The 19,347-nt window shown below is 56.1% G+C and overlaps 1 protein-coding gene across 1 annotated transcript; it reads left to right on the top strand.

The window, feature by feature from the left end:
* Window positions 1–2,953: 2,953 nt before the first annotated feature.
* Window positions 2,954–17,639, top strand: ESYT1 (extended synaptotagmin 1). The gene is made up of 31 exons (XM_041756308.1): window positions 2,954–3,582; window positions 5,015–5,056; window positions 5,227–5,361; window positions 5,488–5,561; window positions 5,681–5,753; window positions 5,911–6,000; window positions 6,173–6,228; window positions 6,642–6,765; window positions 6,858–7,034; window positions 7,154–7,236; window positions 7,532–7,580; window positions 7,706–7,792; window positions 7,902–7,994; window positions 8,225–8,296; window positions 8,470–8,556; window positions 11,063–11,212; window positions 11,543–11,698; window positions 11,817–11,993; window positions 12,158–12,240; window positions 12,367–12,415; window positions 12,507–12,596; window positions 12,701–12,796; window positions 13,243–13,314; window positions 13,406–13,492; window positions 15,073–15,213; window positions 15,380–15,528; window positions 15,606–15,713; window positions 15,823–15,954; window positions 16,032–16,137; window positions 16,532–16,581; window positions 16,776–17,639. The coding sequence occupies exons 1-31, from the start codon at window positions 3,205–3,207 to the stop codon at window positions 16,813–16,815; spliced, it is 3,306 nt and encodes a 1,101-aa protein (XP_041612242.1). The 5' UTR covers window positions 2,954–3,204; the 3' UTR covers window positions 16,816–17,639.
* Window positions 17,640–19,347: the final 1,708 nt, after the last annotated feature.

Genomic DNA, 19,347 nt, shown 5'->3' with positions numbered 1-19,347 from the left:
CCCGAAAACATTGCTTGAGTCTGACTGAGGGAGAAATGCAAAGAGCTACATTATCAATAATTCACATGAAAACAACACAAGACTTCTAGTTATAAAAAATAAAATCTCAGTCCTCCTAGTATGTCAATTCATAAATATTAAGAGCCTGCTATGCTCTAGGCATCTCTTAAGGAGCTCCATGAGGGTAAAAGAACCATAGTAATGCATCTAAATATAGTAGCAGTTCTATGGCTGTTTGAGTGGAACCACTCCTACTAAAGTATTGTGTGTGATAAATGTAATTTTTATTTTTTTTAATTACAATTTTTAAAATTTTATTTATTCATGAGAGAGAGAGGCAGGCTCCATGCAGGGAGCCCGATGTGGGACTCTATCCCGGGACTCCAGGATCACCCCCTGGGCCGAAGGCAGGCGCTCAGTGGTTGAGCCACCCAGGGATCCCAGTTAAATGTAAATTTTAAAAAGGCCTAGTGATAAACCAATAGCAGAAAACAAAACAAAAAAGACTGAGGGGAAAACTAATGGATAAACTTCTGATATTTGAAGGGCACCTCAAAAGTTCCTATCTTGCTGCATAGGAAATAAACAGGGAGTTCTAGAATAATAGCTAAGTACTTAATAATAGGGGGATCCCTGCCTGGGTGGCTCAGCGGTTGAGCACCTGCCTTTGGCCCAGGGCGTGATCCTGGAGTCCCAGGATCGAGTCCCACATTGGGCTCCCTGCATGGAGCCTGCTTCTCCCTCTGCCTATGTCTCTGTGTGTCTCTCATGAAAAAATAAAATCTTAAAAAAAAAAAAAAAGTACTTAATAGCCAAGGCACTGTGCTAGGCACTTTACACACACCATCTCATTGACACAATGGGTACTATTATCACACCAGGTTTGTAGAGGAGAGCAGGCTTAATGAGAGTCAGCTGCCCAGGGTTCTGCAACTAGTAAGGGATGGAGCCAGGAACTGATTCAAGCAGTCTGACTCCAGACTTGGCATCAGATAGTTCTAATGATAGAACTACTTTGCAGTAACTTTTGAGGAATAATAGAGGAAATGTCCTCAAATCCTGTTGTCCCTTCCGTCTTGGAGAGAGGGCAAGGCCTAGATTACCACGTGCAACCCTCTGCCTCCCCTAGGACGTAAATGAAGTTTACATATAAAGGCTGATTGCAAATCCAGGAAGTCGTAGTAGTCTCCTCACATGGACACTTCCTCTAACAAATGGCCACGCTTTCTCCGTTACTGATTTACTGCTTATCGCCACCAGGTGGCACCTGGGCAGCACAGTTGTCTCAGGGCAAGGACCCACCCTGTTTACTTGTTCTGGTGCTGCATTGCAGCTGCTGCTCCTGTGGCTCCTGGGCCCTAGCTGGGAAGAGACCTTCCTGAGGATGAGCTATTGGCTTCCAGAGACCGACTTTAGTAGAAGGGTCTGATGCTCTAGATGGGCTGAGAAAGGGGAGAAGGTTGGAAGAACCACCGTTGGTCGAGCTCTCCACTCTCCAGCCCAAGTCACTCCTACTCTAGTGCTTGGCAGATTTTCAGTTTACAGAGAGGGTTCCCTCTAAGGAGTCTCATCCATTTTCCTACTATAGTTCTGCTTCATCAGTTGGTGAGCAAGTCCCCCTTATCTCTTCCAGCCTCCATGAGCTCCTTCCTACCCAATTATCTGAGAACATGGAAGGTGTAAACAGGAGATAGAAAGCTGTTCGCTGTGCATTTCTGCACACTGAATGAAGCACTCTAGATCCTCTTAGCCCCAGGGAAGTAGAGAAGAGGAAGTGGGAAAATTTAAGATTAAGGGGGTAAGGCTGAGCAGGAATAGGTTTAAACAGTGGCGATGAAAACACAGTCTGATGAAATCTGTGCCCTGCAGAGCCAGATAATATTTATCAGCTGCAGATCTAGGCTCTCCCCACCAAACCACCCCATTCCCCTGCTGCACCAAAGAGTAACACAACAAAGCCCCACACACGCTGCATTAAAAGATAAACCCTTTTATGACCAACTCTTCCCTCCTGGGCTTCCAGTCAGTTTAGTTTCTAAGGTCCTGGACAACACTCCTAAGTGCAGGTAACCAATAACAGTAGTCCTCAATGTGCCCTGCACTTCTCCCCTCCTTTTTTTTTTACTTCTCTCCTCCTAAACCTACACACTACAACATGGAATTGCATTAGATCTACATCTGACTGTATTCTGAACTTGCCTTCCAACTCCAGCAAGTAAGAAATGAAATTGTCTCATTACTCTTGATTTCTTATTTTAGCGTCCTAGCAGTTCTTCAGGGTCAGGAAATTCTTGGAAGATGTCATCAGATCCGCTGCAGCTGATGCATCTCCCCTCCCCCACCATTTGGGAGCCAATTTAGTTTGTCCTCTATGATAGAGATAACCAAGTCCTGGAGGTTTCTAAAAAAATAAAGCCTCGCTTCCTATTCATGCCGTTCCTCTCTCTCTTCCCTGAAGGCTGGATAATTTCAACTCTGTAATACATTTTCGTATTCGGCAGTTTTTGCAGCGTTGCGCGGCACCAAGTAGAGGGCGGGACAGGATAGACGGAGTCGGTCACCGCACATTTTCCCTCCACCGGGGTGTTTTCTAAGGATAGCCAAGGAAACCCTGAAGGATGAGTGACGTACTTAGAGAACGAAGCCTAGGGACAGGCGACAAGCGGACACGCAGGAGTCCCAGACAAATCCTGCCTAGCCGTCCGAACCCGGTGGAAGCACCTCCCGGTCGCCCACAGCGCCCCAACCCCGCAGCCTCGGGTTCCTCCGGAGCCGCAGGACGCGCCCGACGTCGCAGCGCAGGCACGCCCACCCCACGTGGGGGAGCGCCCGCACCGCACCGCCCCTCCACAGGGTGGGCCACGCCCCCTCCGCCTCCCGGCCAATCAGAGGCCGCCCCCAGCCTCCCTCCTCCCTTCGCGCCGCCCGGGACCGCCCACCTCGGCTCCGCGGCGGGGCCGCCGGGGTCCTGCCTCTCCCGCGCCCCGCGGGCTCGCGGCGGAAGAGGGGGGCCCGGGCTTCGGCCTCCTGACTCCGCCTCGGCCCGCGTGCGGCGCCGGCCACCCCGAGCCGGCAGGTCGCGGGGGCGTGGCCTACGGTCCCCTCCCCCGGCGCGGGGGTGCAGCTTGCCGGGGGCCGCTGGCCGCCAGACCGAGCGACCTCCAGCCAGTGTCGGGGTGGGGCGGGTGCCCCGGAGGCGGCAGCATGGAGCGCTCTCCCGGCGCCAGCCTCGTGGAGCGGGCCTCTGCTCCCTCGGACCCCCCGGCCCGGCCCCCCGGCGCTCACACGCAGCGGGACCGGACTTCTGGGAACCAGCCTGCGGGCCCAGGCGCGGCGGCGGAGGCGCTGGCGCTGCTGACTTCGTTCGGGCGGCGGCTGCTGGTGCTGGTGCCCGTGTACCTGGCGGGGGCGGTGGGACTCAGCGTGGGTTTCGTGCTCTTCGGCCTCGCGCTCTACCTGGGCTGGCGCCGCGTCCGCGATGGGAAAGAACGGAGCCTCCGAGCGGCGCGGCAGCTGCTGGACGACGAGGAGCGGCTCACGGCGCAGACGCTTTACCTGAGCCACCGAGAGCTACCTGCCTGGGTGAGCGAGCGCCCCGCTGCCGGGGTCTCCCTCCAGGCCCGAGGTCCGCTCCCCACCCTGGCAGCACGGGAGCCCCCCCCGCCCCGCCGGCCGCCTTCTCCAGGGACCGAGCAGCCCCCCCTTGCCGCGCGCCCGGATCCCGGTCCGTCCACCGCATCCGTGCTTCTTCCTCGGCGCCAGGGCAGGCGGTGGGAACCCTTGGGGAGCCGGGCTCGGCCGGGGCGCCCCCCCAGCCAAGCCGCCCGAGGGCTCCCCGCTGCTCCCGGACGGCGCGTGGGGCTCCGAGGGCTCCCTCCTCGCTTCCGTCCTCCTGCAGACTTTTTTCTGTATTATCATCGTTTGCGGTTTAAGGCCCTGAGGTTCCTCCTTTTCCCGCTCTTCCCCCGGGGTACCCGCCGGGACCCAGCCGCGGGAGCACTGCCGCGGGAGCCGCCGCCCCTGCCCCGCCCCTGGCCCTGGCCCTGGCCTTGCAGCCCCTGGCAGTTGGGCCGCAGCGCGGGTGGGGGGGGGAGGGCAGGGGAGGGCGCAGCTGCGGCGGGGGAGGGCGCCCGCTGCGGGGGGAGGGAGGGGAGGGAGGGGTGGGCGCCCGCGGCCCACCCACGCTCGGCCGCCCGGCCGGCCCCACCCTCTTCCGGACTGCGCCCCCCCCCCCCCAGCGCCGCCGGTCCCCCGCTCGGCCGCCGCCCTCCCGGCAGGGGTGTGGGTCTGCGGCCCGAGAGCGGAATCCGAGCCGACAGCGGGCGGGCGGGGCCTCGCCGCGCGGGCCGAGGCGGGAGGGGGGGCGCGATCGTCCCAGGGCACTGCAGCCCCGCGGCCCCCACGCCTCGTCGCGGGAAGCAGCCTTGTTCCTGAAGCACCGCTCCTCCTCCCCAGTGCGGAGCACAGGTGTCCTTTCCCATAAAAGGAGTCACACTGATCCAAAGAAAAAAAGACGACGACGACCCGGCTGGGGCCCGGTAGCTCGTCTCCCTCCCTAACTCAAGGAGCCGCTTCCCTCCGCCTTCTGGGCTTAGAAGAGGCCCCAGTAGGTAGCGAGGCGGGAAGAGGGCAAAAAGGAACCGAGACCTCGCCAACCCAGGATTTCCTCCTTAAACTCTGATTTGTCAGGCCCTCCCCGTCCAGCAAGAATGTGTCCGCCCGCCCTCCCCCTGTGTGCCCCGCAGCTGTCCCCGGCCCACATCCCCACATCCCCGGCTGTCCACAGAGCGACTCTGTGGGGCCTACACCATGTGGGCACCCTCGTCACACCTCGGCAACCCCAGACCCTGGAGGAGTGACTGCTCAGGGCATCCCAGCCCCTCCCCTCCAGCCCCTGGGCATGCCGAGGTCCTGTCACACCTTGTTTCCTTTCCTCTGTGGGAGCCCCCCAGCATCTCAGTAGGAAACTGCGGGTGGCGGGTGCTCATTCCCTCTCTCCCTTCCTCACCTCTAGGTCAGCTTTCCAGACGTGGAAAAGGCCGAGTGGCTAAATAAGGTGAGGGTTGGTTCTTTCATGTTTCATAAGCAGGGAATGGGGTTCATATCTCCAGCCAGACGCTGCGCACCCCAGGGGTAGACCCTGTGCTCTCTGTGGGGAGGATTCTAAGGAGCTTGTCTTTAGGGAGAAGATCAGGCTCTCCTGTGACAGGTTCCCTTTCCTTCCAGATTGCGGCCCAGGTCTGGCCCTTCCTGGGCCAGTACATGGAGAAGCTTTTGGCTGAAACTGTGGCCCCCGCTGTTCGAGGCTCTAATCCCCACCTGCAAACATTCACATTTACACGAGTGGAACTGGGTGAGAAGGTGTGTATGGTAGGAAGGAAAGTAGCGGGAGGGAGGAGGCGGGACAGGGGGGCTGGCCGCCTGGGAAGGGGCTCAGCTACTCCTCCCTTTCCCTTTTCTCTCTCTTGAGAAGTCCTGTCTCCGCAGCCGCTGCGCATCGTAGGAGTCAAGGTTCATGCTGGCCAGAACAAAGAGCAGATCCTGTTGGATTTGAGCATCAGGTAATCCCGCTCACTGTCGCAGCTCCCCCTTCGCCATCCTGGTCACTCTGCCTGCCTCCCCCCCCTCCCCGCCTCAGCCTAGTACCAACCCTCTCTGTTCTCTTCCCGCCAACCCCCAGCTACGTAGGTGACGTGCAGATTGATGTGGAAGTGAAGAAATATTTCTGCAAAGCAGGAGTCAAAGGCATGCAGGTGGGCAAATGTCAGGGGCCCCCATAAAAGGGAGCCTTGTTTTGCCCTAAATTTCGTCGGATATAGGGAAGTGGGAAATTGGAAAAACCAAGGCTGGGGCAGTTCGGGACGGAAAGAAGGCCTTTTGTGGAGAAAGGCTTTGCTCTTCTCTGCCTAGCTACACGGTGTCTTGCGGGTGATTCTCGAGCCACTCATTGGGGACCTTCCCATCGTGGGGGCTGTGTCGATGTTCTTCATCCGGCGCCCGGTAGGGGAAGACACTGAGGGGCATGGGGAAGGGGAAAATAGAGGACTGGGAGGAACAGGGTGGCCAGCTCTGGGGCTTGAGGGAGGAGAGGCTGAGGGATCTGGCAACTGTTGGTTGGGTGTGACTGTGCCACCGTGTGCCCTGTCCTGATCCCCTTGCCCTTTCCTTCCAGACCCTAGATATCAACTGGACAGGGATGACCAACCTGCTGGATATCCCAGGACTCAGGTGTCAGGATTTATGGGGCCCCTAAGTATTCCAGCCCTTGGTTGTGGGTTTTTGGGATACAAAACAGTAAGAGATGTAGCCAGCACCCTCTGGGAGTCTTGATCATCCTAGCTGGAGAGATGACAAATCCCCCTGTGATTTTTGTCCTGTCGGGGAGCACACATTTGGGTGGGGAACAAAGAGGGTTGCAGGCTGCTCTGCTCCATAGGGGTAAGAAGTAAAAGGCGAGCTGGGATGGCAGCAAAGGTTCAGAGCAGTAGGTGGGGAGTGAGGGTAGGAGAGCAGCCAAAAAAGCTTTTCAAGAAAGGATGTTCCTCTAGCTTTATGGCTCTCTTGGTTGTGGGCAACAGAGCTGGGGGTGGGGGGCTTCTGGACGTTGGGGACACACACCTTCCTTTCTGTTCCCCCATCAGCTCCCTCTCTGACACCATGATCATGGATTCCATCGCTGCCTTCCTTGTGTTGCCCAACCGGTTACTGGTGCCACTAGTGCCTGACCTTCGTGATGCGGCCCAGCTGCGTTCCCCTCTTCCCAGGGTACGGCCTCTCCCCCATCAGATAGATCCTTCTCTCGGGGACCTTGTGCCTGCTCCTTCCTTCGGTTCTCATGATCGGATTGCTTTGCACAGGGCATTGTTCGGATTCACCTGCTGGCTGCCCGAGGTCTGGGCTCCAAAGACAAATACGTGAAGGGCCTGATTGAGGGCAAGTCAGACCCCTATGCACTTGTGCGAGTGGGCACCCAGGCATTCTGCAGTCGAGTCATTGATGAGGACCTCAATCCCCAGTGGGGGGAGACTTACGAGGTGGGAGAGCTGAGGAGTGGGGCCGTGTCAAATAGGGAGGCCCTGGGAGGCCGTGTGGGAAGGTGCTGAGGGACCTTCACAGCGTAGCCCCTGAGCCCCTTCTCCCGTGTGTCCTTCAGGTGATGGTACACGAGGTCCCAGGCCAGGAGATTGAGGTAGAGGTGTTTGACAAGGATCCAGACAAAGATGACTTTCTGGGCAGGTGAGCCTTGGCCTGTTAGGATTCTAAAGCCTCGGTGCTACCAGGGTCGCAGAGGTAATCCTAATCCTTTTGCAGGCCTGGGAATTGTATATTACTTTCCTTCCCAACCTCCCCACCCTCGCCTCCATCACGCACACGCGTGTACACACGCATGCAAATATCTGCTGAACAGAAGAAGGGAGTCTGAGAATTACCTTTTATTTCTAGGCGGGTGAGTGGAGGGCCAATGACACGCTACTAATGACAACACTCTCCTTTTCCTCTGCTCACTGCCACTCCTCCCCGCCCCCTCCAGGATGAAACTGGATGTAGGGAAGGTACTACAGGCTGGAGTCCTGGATGACGTAAGTTGAGAGAAGAGGAAGGGGGGGGTAGTCTCACCCATTGGGCTGACAGTCATCACTACGTTGGGGGAAGAGGTTGTGCGAATGTCTGATCCCTTATCCTTCACTTTCTGCTCTCCCTCCAGTGGTTTCCTCTACAAGGTGGGCTAGGCCAAGTCCACCTCCGGCTAGAATGGCTGTCGCTTTTGCCACATGCAGAAAAACTGGAGCAGGTAAGGGACATGGGAAGTGGGAAGGTAGCAGGGGGGAAAGAGGTGGCTGAGAGTGTAGGACTAGGGGCGAGGGTGTGACAACCTCCCCCCCCACCCGCCCACCCTCCAGGTTCTGCAGTGGAATCTCGGCGTCTCCTCCCGACCAGAGCCCCCATCAGCTGCCATCCTAGTTGTCTATCTGGACCGGGCCCAAGACCTTCCCGTGAGTGTGGCTCCCGAGGGCGGCTGAACAGGAAGCTCTGGACGCAGCATCCCCATGCCCTCTCTTGTCCCTCCCCATGTGGCTTCAGAAGCAGCAGCATGGAATGCCTGGGGTCCTGGGAGGGGATCAGAGCCACCTCAGGGAAAAGATCCTGATAAGAGCCCACCTTCCTTCACTGGGACAAAACCAAAAACACCCAAGATGGTGACTTCTCAATTCTGCCCCCACAGCTGAAGAAGGGGAACAGGGAGCCCAACCCCGTGGTACAGCTGTCAATTCAGGATATGACCCAGGAGAGCAAGGTGAGGGCCGGGGTGTCATGGTGGGAGGTGTGTGCGCGCACGTGCATGCACATCTGGCTGGGGAGGACTGTTCTGGGGATGAAGTTTCCCCTTTAGGCGGTCTGTGAAGGCAAAGGCTTTCTGAAGAAACAGGAATGGTGCCGCAGAGCATACCCTTCTCCCCTCCTGCACAGGCCGTCTACTGCACCAACTCCCCGGTGTGGGAGGAGGCTTTCCGGTTCTTCCTACAAGACCCTCGAAGCCAGGAGCTCGATGTGCAGGTGAGATAAAAACCCACTGAGCCCCTCCTGGGTGTTCCGTTTGCCTTCCCAGGTCGTACTGTGTCTCTCTTTGATCATATTCCAGTCCATCTACCTAGACTCTCCCCATCTTCCCCAGTCATCTCTCTAGAATCGTATTTCTTTGTAAGATTTATTTTTTTATTTTAGAGGTCGCGCGCGCGCACGCGCGTGTGTGTGTGTGTGTGTGTGAGAATGTGAATGAGAGGAGGGGTGGAGGGAGAGAGAATCTCAGGCAGACTCCCTGCTGAGTACAGAGCTCGACTCTAGGGCTTCACCTCAAGACCCTGAGATCACGCCCTGAGCCAAAACCGAGTTGGTGGCTCAACCGACTGAGCCACCAAGTGTCCCTAGAATCATTCTTTATAGCGGCGCCTGGCTGGTTCAGTCAGAAGAGCATGTGACTCTTGATCTTGGGATGTGAGTTCGAGCCCTATGTTCAGAGCAGAGATTATGTAATCAACTTTTTTCTTAAGATTTTATTTGTTTGAGGGCACCGGGTGGCTCAGTCAGTTGGACCTCTCTGCCTTTGGCTCAGCTCATGATCTTCAAGTCCTGGGATCGAGCCCTGCATTGGGCTTCCTGCTCAGTGGGGAGTCTGCTTCTCTCTCTCCCTCTCTGCCCCTCCCCACTGCTCATTCTCTCTCAACTAAATAAGATTAAAAAAAAAAAAAAAGATTTCAACATTTAAAACTGAGCATCCTTGGGGCACCTGGCTAGCTCAGTCCATAAACATGAGACCCTTGATCTTGTGTAGTGAGTTCAAGCACCACCTTGGGTATAGAGATTGCTTAAAAATAAAATCTTAAAATTAATTAATTAAAAATAAAATGAATCTGAGCGCCCTCTCTTCTTTCCAGTGAAACAAAAAAGAAAATTTTAAAGTAGGAACAAGGGATGCCTGGGTGGCTCAGCAGTTTAGCGCCTGCCTTTGGCCCAGGGCGTGATCCTGGGGTCCTGGGATCAAGTCCCGCGTCGGGCTCCCTGCATGGAACCTGCTTCTCCCTCTGCCTGTGTCTCTGCCTCTCTCTCTGTGTGTATCTCTCGTGAATAAATAAATAAAATCTTTAAAAATAATAATTAAAAATAAATATAAATAAATAAATAAATAAATAAATAAATAAATAAATGTAGGAGCAAATTCTTTTTTTTTTCATTTTTTTTTAATTTTTATTTATTTATTTATGATAGTCATACAGAGAGAGAGAGAGAGGCAGAGACACAGGCAGAGGGAGAAGCAGGCTCCATGCACTGGGAGCCCGACGTGGGACTCGATCCCGGGTCTCCAGGATCGCGCCCTGGGCCAAAGGCGGGCGCCAAACCGCTGCGCCACCCAGGGATCCCTGTAGGAGCAAATTCTAATAGAGAATGTCGATCCCAAATAAGAGCCTATAGATTCTGCTGATTTTCCCATCAAGTGGCAGGGCTCAAGTTGTCATCAGGAGAGAATTTTATTTTAGAAATGTCATCTTAGGGATCCCTGGGTGGCGCAGTGGTTTGGCGCTTGCCTTTGGCCCAGGGCGCGATCCTGGAGACCCAGGATCGAATCCCACATCAGGCTCCCGGTGCATGGAGCCTGCTTCTCCCTCTGCCTGTGTCTCTGCCTCTCTCTCTCTCTCTCTCTGTGTCTATCATAAATAAATAAAAAAATAAAAATAAAAAAAAAAAAAGAAATGTCATCTTAAACTGCAAGGATGTCTTTTTTTTTTTTTTTTTTTAAGATTTTATTTACTCATTCATGAGAGACAGAGAGAGAGAGAGAGAGAGATGGGACTCGATCCCGGGACTCTGGGATCACACCCTGGGCCAAAGGCAGGCACCAAGCTGCTAAGCCACCCAAGGATCCCCAAGGATGTCTTTTAATCATCACAATTAGGGCAGCCCTGGTGGTGCAGCAGTTTAGGGCCGCCTGCAGCCAGGGGTGTGATCCTGGAGACCCGGGATTGAGTCCCACGTCAGGCTTCCTATATGGAGCCTGCTTCTCCCTATGCCTATGTCTCTGCCCCCCCCCCCGCCCCGTCTCATGAATAAATAAAATCTTAAAAAAATAATAATATAAAAAGAATTTAAAAATTAAAAAAATAGTCTGAGGGGAGGAGAATGAGAAGTTAATGGGAACAGGATAAGCAAAGGCAGAAAGGACCACGGAATAGGCATAAGAAAACCTGGCTGGAGTGGAGCAAAAGTTGTGTGGTTGGCGGAGCAAAAGTGAAACTGGAGCCATGTTACGATTTCCCCAGTATTTCTCCTTTTCCCTACTTTTTTTTTTTTTTTTTTTTTAAGATTTTGAGAGGAAAAAAAAAAAAAGATTTTGAGAGAGAGAATGAGGAGGGGGAGGAACAGAGGGCGAAGCAGACTCCCTGCTGAGTAGGGAGCCCAAAGGCTGGGATCCGAGGATTCCACCTGAAGGCAGATGCTTAACTGAGCCACCCGGGCGCCCCTCTTTTTTCCTTTGTTCTTCCCTACATCCCTTCTTCCTGGGCTCTAGGTGAAGGATGACTCCAGGGCACTGACTTTAGGGGCACTGACTGTGCCTCTGGCTCGCCTGCTGACTGCCCCTGAACTCACCTTGGACCAGTGGTTCCAGCTCAGCAGCTCTGGCCCCAACTCCAGGCTCTACATGAAATTGGTTATGAGGGTATGGAGACGGAGCATGCACTGAGGGTTGGAGGGGCCTCGTGGATTCCTTGCTATTAAGACTAAAGAGGAGGAAATCCTCTAATATCCGATGAGCTAGTATATGTGGAAGCACCCAGCAGGCACACAAAAAATGTTTGTTGCCCAAACCGGGGAAGAAGTGGTGTATGAGTAGGATGAGTGTCGGGGGAACCCTCTAGAGATTAGCCCAGCCAAGGCAGGGACCTGTTTTCCCCGTCAGAGCCTCTGCGCTGCCTCCAACCCCCACGGCCCTTGCTTGCGGGTGTCTAGCTGCACTTCTCTGATTGCACAATTACACCACCCTTCCCAGATCTTGTACTTGGATCCGTCAGGAGTGCACTTTCCCACTGTGCCTGGAAGTCCTGGTGCTTGGGACCCAGACAGTGAGAACCCCCAGACAGGCAGCAGCGTGGATTCCCCGCCTCGGCCTTATCGCACTACTCCTGATAGTCACTTTGGGACTGAGGTGAGTCTATCTGGAAAGCACTGGCGAGGGTCTAAGTGTTGCAAAGCCTGTTCCAGGGCTGGTTTTGGCAGGTTTCTCTCTGACTGCCATCTGGTGCCCCTATCTGTCCCTTTTGCAGAATGTGCTTCGGATCCATGTATTAGAGGCCCAGGACCTGATTGCCAAAGACCGTTTCTTGGGGGGATTGGTGAAGGGCAAGTCAGACCCCTATGTCAAACTAAAGCTGGCAGGACGAAGCTTCCGGAGCCGTGTTGTTCGGGAAGATCTCAATCCCCACTGGAACGAGGTGTTTGAGGTCAGAATTGAATGGCTAGGACTCCTCGGAGTCCTCCTCCTTCTTTCCTCTAGCTCTGAGAATGGTCCAAAAGCCCTCTGGGGTTCAGGTGATTGAGGGGGGACATTCCCAGTTATTTGAAGAAGAAAAAGAAAAAATCTGCCTCTGCTATTTTATCCTGCTAGGTGATTGTCACATCAACTCCAGGCCAAGAGCTAGACATTGAGGTTTTTGACAAGGACCTGGACAAGGATGACTTTCTGGGCAGGTGAGAGGACAGAAATCCAGAGGGGAAGGCCGGTTGGGCGTCCGGAGGCCACAGAAGTCTGGCTCTGGGAAGGCAGAGACTCCGCTCTGACCACGGGCCTCAGGTTTTGGTTTTTCTCCTCTCCAGGTGTAAAGTGGGTCTCACCGCGGTCCTGAACACCGGCTTCCTTGACGAGGTGAGCAAGGACTTAGAACTCGCGGCTCGTCCTCCTAGCCCCTCTGTCCCCACACCCCCGAGTCTAAGCCTGCCCACACCCACGCCCACAGTGGCTGACCCTGGAGGATGTGCCATCTGGCCGCCTGCACCTGCGTCTGGAGCGTCTGAACCCCCGGGCCTCTGCTGCTGAGCTAGAGGAGGTAGGTGGGGGGCTCCAGAGGGGTCACGGAGGACCCTTGCCCGCTCGGGGGCATGTGCGCCCCGCATGTCCTCCCGCCCCGCAAGGCCGCGTGTCCTCCCACAGGTGCTGCAGGTGAACAGTCTGATCCAGACACAGAAGAGCGCCGAGCTGGCCGCGGCCCTGCTGACCGTGTATGTGGAGCGCGCAGAGGACCTGCCGGTGAGCCCCACCGCCCCCTCCCGGCCTCCCCCGCCGCCTCAGGCTCTGATGCTGCGGTGCTGCGGGTGTATTTGGAATAGTGAATTCCAGGTTCCCCTTCCCAGGGCCGTGGTGGTGCTGGGGCAGGAAGAAGTGGCCTTTGGAGGCCACGAGGGTGGTGGTGGCAGTGACACCGGGCCCTGCCTGCTGGCGGGGGAGCAGGGAGCTGCCGACCCAGGTCTAAATTCCAGAGCCTATTTTTTTTTAAAAGATTTTATTTATTCATGAGAGTCAGAGAGAGAGAGAGAGGCAGAGGGACAAGCAGGCTCCATACAGGGAGCCCAACATGGGACTGGATCCCGGGTCTCCAGGATCACGCCCTGGGCCAAAGGCAGGTGCCAAACCGCTGAGCCACCCAGGGATCCCCTAGAGCCTATTTAATAAGCGACACAACATTCTGTTTCTAGCTCCGGAAGGGGACCAAGCCTCCCAGCCCTTATGCCACTCTCACCATGGGGGATGCTTCCCATAAGACAAAGGTACCCGGGAATGCCCCAGGGCCGTCTGGGAGGGGTGTGGAGGCACAGGAGAGCATTCCAAGGCCTGACCACCACCCCTGCCCTCCCCCAGACTCTTTCTCACACTTCAGCCCCCATCTGGGACGAGAGTGCCTCCTTTCTCGTCAAGAGACCACACGCTGAGAGCCTGGAGTTGCAGGTACTGGAAGTTCCTCCTGTGACCATTTTGCCACTGTGGGCCAGGTCCTGAACCAGGCACAGGGTCAGAGAGGGCAGAGCCAATTTTTATCTTTATGGAGCTCACACTCTCTTTTGGGAGAAAAAGAACCAGGGAAAGCTTCCAGACTGGCGACTGCTTGTAAAGGGCACTGTGGGGAACAGGTGATCAGTCACGGGGCGGGGGGGGGGGGAGACCACACAACACACACACACACGGACGTGTAGGTTGCGAGTGGCAGCCGACGACCCTGAGCTTAAGGGTAAGCAGGCGCTGACCAGGAAGAGGAGGAAGGCTCCAGGCTGGGAAGAGAATGAGGAGAAAGAAGCAAAGTACAGGCCACGGGGGCAGACAGGCACAAGGTCACCAGGGCTCTTGACTACTACGTGAAGAACGTGGATTTATCCTGAAGGCGGAGCGAAACATTCGGAGGAGTGAGGGGTGACATGCCCAGATCTGCACATGACAAAAGTCATGCTGACCGCAGGATGAAGAACAGACTGAAGGGAGAAGGTGGTGGAAGCAGGGAGGTCAGCCAACAGGCTACTTAGTGGGGTTATTCGGACATGGGAAGAGGAGAACAGCAGAACAGCCTAGACGCTAACTCCGGGGCTTGTAGCATGGTGGGGCTGGACAGAGAAAGGTGCCATTGCCAACACAGGGGATGCCCAAGCAGGAGTCTTGAGGCATGGGAGACCATCCAAGGGGAAACGGCCTTCTAGGAGGTGGGTCTGTGGCCCGCTATCTTCCTCTCCCGTTAGCCGGCCATGAGCAAGCAACAGTAGCAGCTGTAGTGGTGGGTGTGAAGGGCCATTCCTAGGGCCTGCACTGTGGCAAGGCCACGGGGGACACGTGAGTGCCGAAGCACTGAAAGCGCAGATGGAGGGAGAAGAGCCCTCCAAGGGGCCTGAGGTGTCGCCAGGGCAGTGGGGCGTCCACCAGGAAAGAAGGGGGTACAGAAGCCAGTGGGGAGTGTTTGAAAAGATAGGAAGTGGCCAGATGTTACCAAGAAACAAAATGAGATCCCTGAGCATCACAGACTCTTCGAGGTCACGATTATTGATGCTGCAGCCGGGAAGCAGCTGGATTTCAGTGGATTCAAGTGTGAACAAAGGGGATGGCTGGGAGTGGGGGAGGGGTGGGGTGCCGTGGGGTGCCTCCACGTCATCTGGGGCGTGCTTCCTCTGCAGCGGGGGAGTCCAGCCCCTTCCAAAGTTGGCAAAACGATAGAGAATGACACGAACCAACGGAAACCAGGAGAAGTTAAGCTGAAGTAACTGTTGGCAGCACGCGCTCGGGCGGGGGCTGCGGGTACTCAGCGGCGCCTCCGCGAGTCTTGTCTGGACGCGGGGCGCAGGCTCCGCGGTCTTCACGCTCTGCAGCCCCGCGCGGGTGGAGGCCGCCTCCCCGGCCTCCCCGCCGGCGCATGCACTCCGCCCCGGGTCGGCTTTGCCCGAGCTCCGGCAGGGGCGCCAGGGCCCCTGCGCCGGGGGAGGGGGGGAGGAGGACGGCGCCGCTTGCGGGGTTGCGGACCCGGCGGCTCACGCAGGCTGCCCCCGCAGGTCCGCAGCGAGGGTGGCAGCGCGCTGGGCTCCCTGTCCCTGCCCCTCCCCGAGCTCCTGGCGGCCGAGCAGCTGTGCCTGGACCAGTGGTTCGCGCTGAACAACGGGCAGGGGCAGGTGCTGCTGAGAGCGCAGCTGCGGGTGAGCGCCCGGGGTGGGTGCCCAGGGCTGGGCGCCCGGGGGGTGGGTGCCCAAGGGTGGGCGCCCCAGGGGGAGGGCACTCGGGGATGAGCTGCCAGGGAGCAGGCCCACGCTCCGCGGAGATCGCTGAGGCTCACTGTGCCTGCTCACGGCCCCCTGCCCCCAGGTCCTGGTGGCCCAGCACTCAGAACGGGGGGCTCCCAACCCCAGCCCTAGCTCCTCGTCCCTGAGCGAGGAGCCCGAGCTCTGGGGGGGGCTCCCCCACGGCCCCTCCTTGGCGCCAGAGCTGCGGCAGCGCCTGCCACACGCAGACAGGTGAGGGGCTGGGCGGGGGCTGAGGGGCAGGCTGCGGGCCCCTGGGCGAGAGGCTCCCAGCACCCCTGTGTCCCCAGGCCCCAGGACGCCCCGGCCGGGCCCCCGGGTCAGGTGGGTCAGGTGCAGCTGACCGTGTGGTACCACGCTGAGGAGCGGCGGCTGGTCAGCATCGTCCACGGCTGCCGGTGAGCCCCCCCTTCACCCCCCCCACCTCCCCACCTCCTCCTCGACCCCCCCCACCTCCGCTTCCTCCCCCGCCCAGCTGCCTACCTCCCGCCACCCTCCCTGTTGCAGGGCCCTTCGACAAAATGGACGGGACGCCCCCGACCCCTATGTGTCCCTGTTGCTGCTGCCGGACAAGAACCGGGCCACCAAGAGGAAGACCTCCCAAAAGAAGAAGACCCTAAGTCCTGAATTCAACGAACGGTCAGCGGGTGGGCATTGAGGTGGGAGAGAAGGCAGCCGGGGAGGAACCCCTGGCCCTAACACCCGGTGCCCCCCAGATTCGAATGGGAACTGCCCCTGGATGAGGCCCGGCGACGAAAGCTGGATGTGTCTGTGAAGTCTAACGCCTCCTTCATGTCACGAGAACGCGAGCTGCTGGGAAAGGTAAGGGGGTGAGGATGAGCAAGGCAAAGGTAGGACTAGCAAGGCGGGGATCCCTGGGTGGCGCAGCGGTTTAGCGCCTGTCTTTGGCCCAGGGCGCGATCCTGGAGACCCGGGATCGAATCCCACGTCAGGCTCCCGGTGCATGGAGCCTGCTTCTCCCTCTGCCTGTGTCTCTGCCTCTCTCTCTCTCTCTCTGTAACTATCATAAATAATAAATAAATAAAAAAAAAAAAAAAAGGACTAGCAAGGCGGTAGTCCGTCAGGGGCCTGGGGATGGGGCACAGCAGGTGACAGCTCCCCATGTGGCCCGCTCCCTTCATCACGTAGCAGGAGCATGTGATGATGGGAGACTGGAGATGCTGACATAACAGCTTGCCCCCGTCCTCTCGTGCAGGTGCAGCTGGACCTTGCCGAGATAGACCTTTCCCAGGGAGCGGCCCAGTGGTGAGTGCGGCAGACTGGGGGTGGGCCTGGATATTTAGGCAAGAGAGATCCTGATCCCGAGAAGGGAGAAAGGAATGCATTCTGAGGTGCGAGCCCTTGGTTCTCTGAAGTCCAAGAGCCCTCGGGTTATGTTTCACTTACAAGGGGACACAAGTCCCCTTTCTACCCGAGCTTTTCTCTGCTTGTTCCCACAGGTATGACCTCATGGATGACAAGGACAAGGGCAGCTCCTAGGATCACGGATTAGCAGCCCGACTGCTGTCTCCTTGCCTTGCCCCTCGCTGCATCACCACCTCAACATGATGAGCCTAATGTTGGGCCCGAGGGCAGAGCCCGTGCCCCTCGGCCCTCCACCCCCTCCCCCGCAGGCCTGTGCCAGGGCCTTGCCTGACCAAAGAGGAGGACCACACGTTACCCTTTACTGCATGGCCTTTACCCTCTGGGCTCCCGGGGCGGACACGCGAGCGGGCTCGTTCCCACTCTGCCTGCACGCTCCTCTCCCTCCACCCCAACTCCTCAGGGCCTTCTGTACCTGTGCCTGGCCACTGGCAGCACTAGCAGTGGCATTAGCTTATGCCAAATACAGCCTTTGGAAAGACCTTTTCTCTTTAGTCGGATGGCCACCTCTTTCCCTACTATGAGCAGTCAGGGAGAGCAAACAGCCGGCTGGGAAGACGGGCAGGCTAACAGCCACTCAGGCCGAGAGCCTCCTGGACTGCTGCATGTAGGAAATGGATAGGAACCCAGGCCCTGTGTCCAGTCCCCACGTCTCAAGTCTGTCCTAAGATTACACCTGCTGTGATGACTAGGGCCAGCCTCTGGTTGACTCTGGGGACTAGAACACAGTAGCCACAACTTGAAGACTTACAGATAGAATTTCTTTCAGCCTTGGGGCCTCTGGCTGGTGCTGTGCAGAGGGCCTTGGATGATGGGCCAGCAGGGCCAATTTTTTGTTCAGGTGCCTACGCTGTTAACTCACAGACTAGAGCGGGATCTCTTGGTTTTGCACCAGCTCTGCCAAGCCACTGTACCTTATATTAAACGTTGTACTCAAACCAGCTGTGGCTCTTTTCCTTAAGGACAGGGACCCAGGGATCCCTGGGTGGCGCAGTGGTTTGGCGCCTGCCTTTGGCCCAGGGCGCGATCCTGGAGACCCGGGATCGAATCCCACATTGGGCTCCCGGTGCATGGAGCCTGCTTCTTCCTCCGCCTGTGTCTCTGCCTCTCTCTCTCTCTGTGACTATCATAAAAAAAAAAAAAAAAAAAGGACAGGGAACCCAGCCTACTGTGACCTTTTGCAGAGGACAAATTACACAGAGGAAATCTTAAAGACACCACCAAAAAACTGTTAAACTAAAAAATCAGGAAGGTTGTAGCACACAGAATGAACATACACCGATAGCTATTAGATAAACCAATCTCATTTACTGTTGCTTCAAAGAGAATACCTAGAAATAAATTTAACCAAGGAGGTAAAAGACCCATACACAGAGAACTACATGACATTGGGGAAAGGAACTGAAGATGCAGATAAAAGACATTCCATGCTCAGGGACTGAAGTACTGTGCAAATGTCCTACTGTCCAAAAGTCCCAGAGCTCTCCTCTCTGAGCTCGGACCTAGTTTGCAGCGAGGGCTAGACGCCCCAAGAAGGTGGGAACTGGGTAAATACGGGCTCGTGTGGAGCCTGTAGCCGTGGCGCCTGGGCCTGTGGCACCACTTGTGCAGTTGCAGTAAAGTCAGCCATTGGGAGACTGAAGGACCAGCAGAAGCTTCACCATTTGAAGCCTTGCTAGCCTATAGTAAACGGGTTAATCTAGGTGATAGAAAAAAATCCAATGGCATCTTTCACAGAAATGGACAATCCTAAAATCTGTATGGAACCACAGAAGTCCCCAACCCTAGAGGCATCACATCACACTCCTTGATTTCAAAGTATATTCTAATCAAAACAGTGTGGTATCGGCATGGAAACCTCTAGACCAACAGAGCAGAGCCCAGAAACAAACCCATGCGGTACACGTTCCCCCCCCCCCCCCCCGCATCTGGAAGCAGTGTTCCTGTGAAACCTTAGGTAAGCCAAAATGATTGATACAAAGTGAAAAACTGATTCCCCTTAGCTTACGTGGAGTTTTTGAGAATTCCCAGACCCCCAAAATAATCTCTGAGGTTTCTCTGATGCTTTGGGACACCTCTTGCAAACAGATGCACAAAATCAATTGAAGGCAGCCCGGGTGGCTCAGTGGTTTAGCGCCGCCTTTGGCCCAAGGCGTGATCCTGGAGTCCCGGAATCAAGTCCCATGTCGGGCTCCCTGCATGGAGCCTGCTTCTCCCTCTGCCTCTGTCTCTGCCCCTCTCTCTCCTCTCTGTTTCTCATGAATAAATAAAATATTTTTAAAAATAAAAAAATAAATTGAAATACTGCCTGGATCATCCTAGTTCAAAGCTAGGGCACTTTGATGCGACATGTAATCCCCAGGGAAGCTTGGTGGGCGGCTCTCCCAGTGTGGGGTGCTCATGGCCTCTGAGGGCTCACTGCAAAACAAAAGCTGAATGTCGTTTTTTGCTTTTCACCCTATTTCATAAAAGCAAAAATCCCCTTTAGATTTCTTTTCATGAGTGAAGATAGATCCTAACGGAGGTCTTTCTTAAAAGCAAAGTGGCCTAACAGGAACTTTAATAAAGCAGGGGATGTCTGTATCTGGCAAATCTGTATCTTGACAAACGAGCCAAGTATTCTATACGATGGGGAAAGGACAGTCTCTC

This window comes from Vulpes lagopus, chromosome 5 (genome assembly GCF_018345385.1).
Source record: "Vulpes lagopus strain Blue_001 chromosome 5, ASM1834538v1, whole genome shotgun sequence".
Lineage (NCBI taxonomy): Eukaryota > Metazoa > Chordata > Mammalia > Carnivora > Canidae > Vulpes > Vulpes lagopus.
This window is presented reverse-complemented; position numbering and strand designations above follow the sequence as displayed.